We start from the raw sequence: 11,614 nt of genomic DNA, 5'->3' as shown, positions 1-11,614 counted from the left end.
AAACATGAAGTAAAGTTTGAAATCGTAAGCTATGCTGCTCCTGCTCTTTTATTAGGGTATATTTATGCTGCATTTCAAAAGTAGGGGGCTTTGTACTCTATTAGCATGTTTGACGAACGGGAGAGACTTTTGTTCATTTTAAAGAATCCTAGATGAGTTCAAGATTGCTGTTGTAACACAATTTGGTTCAGGATGGGTTTAACTAGCAAAGAACCACGGGGGCATATGAGTTTGAATCTTTCAATGAATATATATTAGTTTTGTAGATTTTGTTTTATTTAACTGCCGTAGTCTATAATTGTCATGTGAAGTGAAACAAAAAAGAGTAAAATTTGCTTTCATTGTTGATGATATGATCATGAGTTTCTGGATTTCAATATTCTTCCTCTTATCTTTCTGATTTCTTTTCCCCCCTCTATGATCTTCCTTTTGAAAAATAACAGTGCTAATGCAATAAAGCAATCAAGGAAAGTTCTGAATCAGATTCCTGGGAGAGCAACTGGTGCATACAGTCAGAGTGAGGCAGTAATTTTATAATTTTTATCTACATTATGGTTATATTAGTATCTAATATATGTGTACTTGAAGGGCGTATCATCATCGTGGAGAAGGTATATATGTGTACTTGAGTAAAGTCGGATTTGGTCTTTATGTTCGATAGAGTTTTGAAAGTTTTATGCTTCTTTCCATTGTGAATAGGTCCTACAAGGTACTCTTTCCAGAACCATTGTAGTGTTGCAAGTTTTACTTGGTACGGTGCAGCGATTGAAATGGATAATAATATTGGAACTGATTATACTGCGGACGAGGTAAACCATTGCAGTGTTGCCCTATTACATGTATTCTTTCGGTGATAACTTGAAAAGAATAATTGATAAAATCATTGCAACTCTTTTATTGCAGACACCCATGGTTAGCTATCTAAATGTGCATGCTGTGTTAGAAGGAAGAAGAAGTCGAGCTAAGGCTTCGTCTTCAGATGATCCGGAGTCTTCTCAGGTAATTTTTTTTGTCTCTCACAATTAGCAGATTGGGTGTTTGCTTTTACAAAATTTGTACGGTTTTATATACTGTTGGTAATACATCTATCTGAACTGTAGAGTATTATGCTTTCTTTTAGATAAAGTGTGCTGAAGTGTTTCTATGTCTCAAAGGGAGCCTCCACCCTTGGGTTGTATGTCATATGTTTTTAAGTTTATTTAAGTTATGATTATTATTTTATACATGTAACCATACTTATTTTACTGTATTTTTGTGCTGCTGATTCAAAATAAGTTAAGTTAATGACATGCTATCAACTCACCCAAATGACATGTAGGAGCAGGTGGAACAAGAACTAACTCAAACCAACAATTTTACGATGAACCGATTGAAACTGCTGATCATGCAAAAGGATTTTACTAATGTTAGTGAGGTTAGTCATGTTTGCCACTAGTTTGGAAATTTAGTTTTGAATCCGGAATGTTTTCCTTTCTATTTCTCATTGAAGTGATTATTTGATTGGGTCCTTGCATCCACAACTATTCTCTCATTTGTTATCACCTAGCATTGGTTTTTTTTAGGATTTCAGCTACAGATTAGAAATTTGACATATGCCTACTCTTTTCATTGCAGGGTCAATTGATGGCAATATAGATACAATGAAGAAATGTCTAACAATATTTGAGTCTTCATATCTTTATGTAATTGGTTAGCTAGTGTTGGCTGTTTACATATATCTTCTTCTAATCGGTTTATGTATTTTGGTGTTTCAATCTTTATGTACTCAAATTCAATTGCTGGAACCATATATGTCCTTTCATGTCCATGCCCATTTGTTTATTTCTCTTGTGAAGGTAGAGCTTATATTGATTGTTAAAATTATTTTCCTTTAATTAATCATTTTCTCTATAAAAGATAACAGGATTTCATTTTCAAAAAAATAAAAATAACAGGATTTCAGCTACAAAGTATAAAAGTATGAATATATAAGTAAATAAAATATTATTGATAAAATGAGGCATATATGTAGTTTGTGGCATTTAAAAAGATGCCAGTTTCAATTTGTGGCATTTAGAAGATGCCAGAAGCATTTGTGGCATACAAAAACCGGCATTTAAGCAAAAAATGCCACAAAACAGTTGTGACACCTGTAATAGAGGCACTTAAAGGTGAATGCCACTAATAACACTTGGGGCATTTAATAAATGCCACAACTTAACAATATCAATGCCACTAAAAATACATTTTTTTGTAGTGTCAAATGTTAGGATTTTTTTTAGTCTATAGGTCTCTTGATCCAAACACATTCCTAGTTTTCCAACTGAGCAAATTATTGTTGGATTAAGAAAACAATAATGATATTTTTTTTTTCGATACATCGGAAAGCTAACAATAATGATATATTCACACCTCATTTTCTATACATTTTATTTTTACATATTTTTATTTCTATCTCTCTCCTCTTAATCTCTTATCATCTATCACATCTTATATATATATATTTCTCTTTTTTCTCTTCTTCTTATATCTCTCCTTCTCTACCTCTTTCCACCTCATCTTTGAGGTGTGAATAAATAATTATTCATTAAGAAAAATCACATTCTCATCCAATCTAATGGATAAATAAAGACAAACGAATGCATCTGATTTCTTATTTCTTGTGAGGTCCTTGCCACATTCTAAAAGCACCATAGAACTGTTTCAATTATAAACCAAACCAAATCTTTTATTACAAGCGAATCATTCATTATAAGTAAAAGAACAAGATAGAAAATATACTCTTATACCAATAGAAGTTCTATTATCTGCAAGTTGTGACCACTAGTGAAAACAGAAATTCAAAAGTAGAAAACATCTTTACTTCATGAGTATCCTCTCAAATTTTCCTCTTGGTTCTGCAACTAACACCAGCGGAAATGGATTCCCTATAGTCGAGAATCTCTAAAGTCACTCAATCACCAAATTTGAACTGTCGATCTTGACCCAATGTCTTAAATTCTAAGACATGTCTATTGTTCGATCTTGATGAAAATATGAGTCATATCGTGAATGTAGGATGTTTTTGAGTGCAGTAACTAACTGAAATCTTTAAATAACCTTGTTAAAACAATAACATTCTTTTGCTTGTGGATTGGATGATGATGACCACTGCATTCTAACATCACTTGTGCTATTCCTTGTGGCCATAATTTCATTGAATGGAAGCCTTTTCTTGGGGTCAGGCCTTTGCTTTGGAGCACTATGAGACCTTAGTTTTGCCTTAGATGATTGAGTATTGGCCATGTAGCTTGGGAAATTGGAGCAATCTCCACAAACACTCTTCATAGGAGAAGCTGGGGCATTATATAGCATCACACAATTTGCTAAACGAGGTGTGTTCTGAGCAGTGGAGAATTTATGTTCACCGACATTGAAGCACCACTCAAAATCTTGAAGATGTTGGCATCCATTAACTGAGATTCGACCCGGAACAGGAAGAGAGGATGATGATATTGTTTGAGAATGCAAGTCTTCTCCACATTCAGACATTGTAGTGGCAATGCACCTAGATCTTGAAGAAGACCTGTGATTGTGCGGAGTGTCCACCAGAACAATTTTGGGCCTATGAGCAACCCTTCTACCATGTAACTCATTTCTTGTTTCATCAAAGCGTGCCTACAAGATAGAAACAACATATAACCAGGGTTGTTAATGGCGGATAGCGTAGTGTAGCAGCAAACCCAAAAAACGCTATTATTTCGAGCGCTATTGCGACGCTATAGCGGCAAATAGAGGTGAACCCCTAGGGCGCTACGCTATAGGCTATTGCGCCGCTATAACGCACTATTAACAAGCCTGCATGTAACATGTTTAAGTCAGCTTATTTTTCCTCAGAATGGATCAGGTCATCCAAAGCTAATAATATAATATATGCTTCTTCCCAGAATTGATTTTGGTTCTAAAATCAATTGTAAAAGAATTTACAAACATGTTATCACAAGAGCAAATGAGACTAATCTTAATTGAAGTTGATTGAGGAACAAGTTTATAGTTACCAAACATTTTCTTGCAGGAATTTGTGGTTGAAACATGTTCTCCTTGTTCATGGAACGGCGAGCTCTCTGTGATCGAACAACAGATTGAGCTCTTATCAGAGCTTGCATGCTGTGAAGAGTTTCAGCAACTCTTTTTCTAACTAGATACCCTCTTACAAGAGCTTGTAACTTGACCAATCCTTTGAGTGCTCGAAGAGCCTTTCGTGCCTGGATGCAACATATTGTATAATTATTATAGTTGAAATGCTGACAGAACATACTACAAATTATAGCATTAGAAAACGTTTGCAGCATAAATTAGCCATAGGCAAATGGGTCCAAGATTATGTGCATATTTGGAAATACAGTGGAAAACTGTGACCGTGTTTTTGACTCACTGTGACCGTGTATCCAAACATGCACTATATCATTAGTTTAGTGCTATAAAGATAAGAAGAGCATTGGAAATCAATACTTTTTCATTAAAGAAGCAGAAACAAAAGACAGAATCTTATAGGAGTATTAATCAAGCAAAGCACATCATATCTAACAAAACCAATTATATTTCCTGCAGAGACAAAGCTGCAAGCATTAACATTCAGAGAACAATACAATTAATTCAGCAAATGGACAGAAATGACAGACAACAACTGCAGGGTAATCAATTTGATACAAACTTTGGTAGAATGGATACAAAGTCTGTAGTATTTGTTGAGTGGAGGACACAATAATCAATGCGAGTCTATATATGTTTGGATAGATGGTGGAAAACAAATGTGAAACCAAAGTGAAGTTGTTTCTGTCTATAGTGATTTTGGTTCACCGTCTGTTTTCCATTGTGTATCCAAACATGTATTGATTCTAGCCATAAAAGTAATTATGAAAGAAACTTATGGGGCTTCTGTGTGCCAAACTTGATTTGGACAGAATACAAACATGCTACTAAAAGCTCCACTTCATAGCTTCTTACTAGAATTGATATTGGAAACAAAGTTGATTTACAAAAGCTAAACCAAACACAGTAGAAGTTGGTCACATACCAAATAACCTCTGAAGAAAGATTGGATCTTCAAAGCAGCCCACCATCTCTCCCTGCTTCCACTAGACAATGTGCATCTGCCATGGCTAAATGACTTCACAAGAGTGGCTTGTTTGTTCTTTTCAACCTCTTTCTCATAGGTTCTGAGCCAAGCATTATCATATGCCACAACATTGCTGTGTCTCACCTCATCCTTCCTTGACCGTTTCTTCTCCAAAGCCAATGATCCAGGCTTGTCACAGTGCTCCTTCTCCTTCTTCATCCCCAACAACCCCTTTAACCACCTTGTAGCTTTGCCCATAATAGAGTCTCAATCTGTGTCACAATCTGGAGGGAGATATTAACAATGTCAAATTCAAACTCAAATGTGAACCAACTCACTGCTCAGGTTTGTTTCCTTCTGATAATAGAGAGAACAAGCATGCAATGCAGGTGAACAAGTGTAATCACCAAACAAAAACAAGTGGTGCCTAGTGCAGTATATATAATAGAGGGAATTGGTGCAATTTTGCAAGCAGAGAAGCCAGGTGTGCAAAACTTTGGAGGCAAAGCCTAATAAACAGTATTATAATAAGAACAATAAGAATCATAAAGACAAAAAAATTCATAAAAAAAGGACAAAGATGGATGCATTTTTTAAAACAAACCTCTGACAGGCACAGTGAATGAAGCTAAATAAGAGACAACAACTACTATGACTAAGATAGAAGGTTAACAGAAAAAATATTACATCACAATAACTTATTTTTCATTAAAATTAATTTTGACACATTAACTATTCACATAAATTTCTCTTATAGTGCATGTTTAGATAACCCTTGAAAACTCAGGTTAATCAAAATCACTGAAGCAACTTCTCTTAACTTTTGTATTTGTCCATCGAGGAATATCTTCCATCATATATTCAAACATGCAAATAATCTATTATACCTTCAAACTCAGTTATAGAAGAATTTTCATATATGATGATAATCATGGGGAAATGTTCTTCAATTCAAAAAAAAAAAGGAGAAAGAACCAAATTGAAACTCCCTCTTCCACCAACTCTAATAATGGTCACCCTCAACACACAAGGAACACTAATAATTCCCAGTTTCCCACGCTTGTAATTTTCATAATCATTGAAAAAGAAAAAACAAATAAGAAAATGAGAATCTAGCTTTTCTTTCTCTTTCTGTCTAACTTTCTGTACTACAAAGAAAAAGATACATACTGACAATCCTATTAGGATTTTATGGTTCAAACTTCAAACCCCTTCACTGCAGGGTACCCTATTTTTGCTCTGCATTAGATATCAGGGTAGATAGCATAACCATTGAAATGCAAAAATAAGTACACTTTATATATCACCTTTTAGATCCAAGGTAAAAGGTCAAAATGAGTCTGAGATTCTGGCTTCTTCCTTGGTTTAGAAAGGATCTTTCAGTGTCCTTACCTTTCAACAGTGATTCCAGAAAAGTGAGAGAACTTTCACCCTTTCACACAGGGCCATGATGACAATGAAGGGTGTTTCCAAATGTAGCGGTCAATGGAATTTTCATGGCTAATTCAATTTCCAAAGACCTTGGGTTTAGTCAAAATTTACAGCACGTGACGTGGTTATTAATCATATCTAACCAAGTATTGTTGGATTTTGATTCAAATTTTGAATAGATTTTTTTTCTCCTCCCATTTATTTGAAACTTTGAATCAGTAGTTTCAGATTACTGTGCAGCAGTAATTGACGCATTTGGAAAAAACTCATGCACATTGATAGGAGTAATTGACGCTTTTTCAGTTCTAACGGTAGATTTTAGTCCACCTCCATCATAGGAGTATTAAATTTCAGAGTGAGTTTATCACTAATTCACTATATCAACTCTCTGAATTAAACACAACATCAAAATTTAGGTGCATATTCTCCTATGTCAACATGATTTAAATGCAAATTTACTAGTACTTTTCTTATTATTTATAATAGAAATTCATTTTCATATTCTTATTAGGCTTAAATAAGTTTTTGGTCCCTGTAAAATACATCATTTTTGTTTTTAGTCCCTAGAAAATATTTTTCTTGTTTAACATCCTCCCAAAATTATATGTTTTGTTTTTTAGTCATTTTCGTCACATTTTTCCATCCAAACTAAACAAAATAAACATAATTAATGCAAGAGTATAAATGAATAAACATAATAATCACTTAATATAATAACTATTTAACTCATGCTATGTGTTATTCCGTTTTATTTGGATGAAAATGTGACTACAAGGACTAAAAATAGAACATGTAATTTTTGGAGGATGGTAAACACAAAATATTTTCTAAGGATGAAAAACAAAAATATTGTATTTTGAAGGGACAAAAAATTTATTTAAGCCTTCTTATTATTATAAACCAAAAAAAATATTCTTATTATTATGATTATCATCATTATAGATTATCACTTATATTCAAAATTTATTATCTAAGTAAATTATTTGACATTTGTTTACGAAGTGAACTCTAGAAGACCAATTTAAGAAAGAAAGAGGAATTCAAAACTCAATCTTATGTGTATTGAAGTAAACATGCGATGACTAGTTACAATCATTCTACAATAGATTCTAAAGTTAGAATAAATTATAGTGAGATATTGTTGTCAGTAGTTTCTTGATTTTAGAAATTAAGAAATTAATCCAAACATGTGAGCTTCTCTCAAAAGTTGATTTTGATTTAATTTTCAACTATAGATTTTGGTGGATTTTATTATGGTAAAAATTAATTTAAATTGAATTCGTTTAAATTTTCATACGCATTTAGCGTAGTGATTTATATGTAGGATAATATGAAAATCTCACAATTAGTTATGAAAAAAAAATTCGATTTTGTAGTTCTCATTTCAGAATTGTCTTTGCAACTAAAATCAACCCAAAAAGTTCTGAGAATGAAAAATCAGTTCTAATGTTCATAAACAGGTATCTATCTAAAGGAACCAAAAGCATTGGCTACTTTCTTCTTCAAGTCGTATGCAGTAGACCTTATACATAAGTGGAGTAGCTCCTTCCACTATGTTCTTTTTATGAGCTTGGACTTTTACAACATATTGCCCATGTCATTTGGGGGCAGTTGATAGTTGCTTAACAGAAATTTCTGACTCAGTTCGTTGGTTAGAATTTGGAAAATTAGTAACTCACTAATGTAATCTAACCCAAATCTTTGTATGTTCTCAAGTTTTTCTTGGAGAATCTCAGTCAAAGAAGAGCAATAATAAAACAATGTGATATGTATCAAGAGCGTAGTGTTTAATCAAAGCTCTTAAGCCAGCTGATTAGAACAATAGAAGCTCTGCTTTTTTTGGGTCTAATTGGGGACTTGATCCTTGTTTTTTTTTGTCAACGGGACTTGATCCTGAAATTGGGTATCTCTGTTTGGGCCTTCCAAGATGGCATTTGGGCCTGTTGTCAGTCATCGGCCAGAACACTAAACAATACTATGTTTAGATGAGAAATTCGAAAACTTTAATGAATTTAAATGACCGAAACATTAAAATGTAGTATTTTATTTGTAGCATTCATAAAATACTATGCTGTTTGGAGGTGTTTGTGAGAGATTGCAGTTTGATAAACGAATCCACGAGTTTTTCCTCAAAGTTATTTTGATAGAAAACATTTGCATTCAATCTATCTATATCTTTTCTTTTTTGAACAAATCTATATCTTTTCTTGAGGTACAGAACATTAGATATCCCATTTCTGCTTTCAGGTGCCACTAGGAATTAACCACTTTTGATGTTCCCCCTCAAGCCATTTGCAGTTGTGTGGGCTTGGTCTAGCGTGCATTAAATTTCCGTTGAATTTAATGTGAATTTACATTGAAATTAACGTGTTAAAATTCTATTTTTTTTCCACGTTAAATTTAATGGGGTAAATCTAATGTCTTTATTAATATTTTGAGATATATGAATTAATTAAATTACATATGCGTACGTCAAAATAAATCTACACTTAGCCTAAATTAAAGTGATCCACTACCGTCCAAAACTACTGCTGTACTCTCATTAGTTTGTTTCTTACCCTTTATTTCTTTTCTCTCCATCTTTTGTTTATCGTGGGTTTTGTATAACATCTCATTATTTCAATGGAGGGTATGCTTTTTCATTCTTTTGCAACTTAGAGCAACTCCAATGCTGGGCTCTTAGCCCAGCTGGAGTTGCTAAGAGCCGGCTCTTATTTTTTTCCTGCATTGGAGAGTGTTGAGTTGGCAGGAAGAAGCCCTTAGCTACAGTGCAGAGGCTCTTGCGCAAGAGTCTTTGCTTTTTGGGCTCTTAGTTAAAATATTATTTTTTTCTCTCACTTGTTCATCAACTGATTTTAGAGGGAAGGAACTGAATACTAAATCAACAAAAGAATGGGAAGAAGCACCATTAATAGAAACAAAATCAAAACTTTATGAATAAAAATTCAAACTTTACATAAAAAAATCAAACTTTACAACAAAAATTCAAAATTTTACAATAAATAATCAAACTTTTACCCTGCACATTGATATTTACATTAAAAAAATTCATCATTAGATCGTTGCATGTCCGATCCATGTGCTTGTTGACTCCGATTTGGTGAAAAAATCGTTGCTTGGGGGCGTTGGGGTAGGGTTGGGTCCAGTTTGAAGCTTTGGTGGCGGTTGGGGGCGGAAATGGTGGAGGGGGCAAGAAGAGAGGATGAGGAAGAATATGGTTTGAAGAAGACCAGAAGAAGAGGAAAAAATCAGAGGAAGAGAAGCGGAAGAAGATGAAGAACCAGAGAGAAAGAGAGAGGAGCGGCTAGGTTAAAATGTGAGGAAGGGAGAGGAAATGATGTTTATATATGGGGTGACCTGCTGAGCTGGTCATCAAGCCGTTGTGGACCGGCTGGAGCCGGTTTTTTCTCGTTAGGGCTTGAGTTGACCGGTTTACCCGGTCATCTCACTTTCAGTCCAATTTTTTTTTTTTTTTTTTTACTTTCAGCCCAATTTTTTTTTTTTACTTTCAGCCCAAACATTAATATTTAATTGTAGTATTAAGGAAATTAAAAGGAAATAATTAAATTTAATTATAGTATTGATTTAATATTAAATTTTAAATCTAAATTGGGTGAAAGTAAATATTATAAATTAATGTTGTATGGTGGGACCCTTGTAATAGTAATTTAAGAACCCATGGGTTGGAGTAAAATTTGCTTCAGGCTCTTAAGTCTGATGTGGCAGTACGGGCCCACATGAATAGTACAGAATAGTGTTTAAGAGCCCTTTAGCATTGGAGTTGCTCTTAGAGAGCTTATGGTGATAGATACGTTTCTTAAAGAAGATCATGGTATGGACATATAACAGTGATGAATGGCAGTGGTTAGTACGAAATAAATTGCATTGAAGAAGACCTAGACGGTATTGACTTAAGTAGTGATGAGTGTGGTAGTGGTTAGCACGACAAAAATTGCATGGGAAACAACATTGAAATGATTTCATTTTTACAAAAAGTCACTACAACTTTATATTTTTTCTAAGGGGTTTTTCCTGGTAAAATTTTAACGAGGCATGTGTTCTCTAATTTATCTCTAAGGAGGTGGTGGGTGGTGGGTTTTTTTAGTAGTAGGAGGTCCTCTCTTTTGATGTTAATTGTATTGCTACTACTCTTAATTTATTTCCTCCTCTTACCTCATTTGTATTGAGTTGAAGTATCTCTTGTACTTCATTTAATATAATTCATATTGTTTATAAAATAAAAACTACAACTTTATATTAACGATACAGATGGAAATAAGTGAGACTGTCGATATGTAATTCAATACATTTTTATAAAGTAATGATAGAGAGTCATACACGTTATAAATATTCCTTAGACATATGTATTTGTGAGTCTTTAAACCCCATTACAATTTGAGGTGGATAAAAAGGGATTGTCTAAATAACCTATGGTGATACTTGGGTTAAATAACCCATAATTTAAGTGGACCAATCACATTCAAGATAATTAGTTGAAATTTTTATATTTTATTAATTTATTTATTTAGGGTTAAATATGGTTTTGGTCCCTAACTTATACACATAAATATAAAATGGTATTTGAAAAAAATATAAAGATTTTAGCCCTTCGAAATTTTATTTTCGATCTAAAATGATTCCATGTGGATTTTTTTACATCTATTTCAGTCCCTTAAAAATTTCTTCCATCAAATTAAGTCCTCTTCGCCCTTCATAATTATTTCAAAACCCAAAAATTCATATCTTCATCTCCAAAACCCTCATTTCATTTACAATTATATTGGAAACACTTTACAAGTAGGCAGGGCATTGCCATTTACAATTTTTATGTTTTGTTTGTTCGCCATCTAAAATTCACATTTACATCTCATGTTCATCTCTTGGGATGAAAAGATCACGCTTCCTAAGCTTCCAATCGCATAAATGTTGGGTTTCAACTTTTTCACAAACATCAACATAAAAGAAATACAGTATCTAAATGGCATTAATTTTGAATGTGAAGTTTGTCAACGCCTTTGTGCAGCAAACATTACAAATCTGCTAATATTGCAAACAGTGCAGCAAACATAAAATACGCTGAGGGAAAATAACTCAACATATTATTCC

At 33.5% G+C, this 11,614-nt stretch overlaps 1 protein-coding gene across 1 annotated transcript; it reads right to left on the bottom strand.

Moving 5' to 3' along the window:
• Positions 1-2,676: 2,676 nt before the first annotated feature.
• Positions 2,677-5,473, bottom strand: LOC130748798 (protein IQ-domain 26-like). The gene is made up of 3 exons (XM_057602045.1): positions 5,036-5,473; positions 4,017-4,223; positions 2,677-3,636 (listed from the first exon to the last, which is right to left on the bottom strand). The coding sequence occupies exons 1-3, from the start codon at positions 5,333-5,335 to the stop codon at positions 3,070-3,072; spliced, it is 1,074 nt and encodes a 357-aa protein (XP_057458028.1). The 5' UTR covers positions 5,336-5,473; the 3' UTR covers positions 2,677-3,069.
• Positions 5,474-11,614: the final 6,141 nt, after the last annotated feature.

Source organism: Lotus japonicus, chromosome 3 (genome assembly GCF_012489685.1).
Source record: "Lotus japonicus ecotype B-129 chromosome 3, LjGifu_v1.2".
NCBI lineage: Eukaryota > Viridiplantae > Streptophyta > Magnoliopsida > Fabales > Fabaceae > Lotus > Lotus japonicus.
This window is presented reverse-complemented; position numbering and strand designations above follow the sequence as displayed.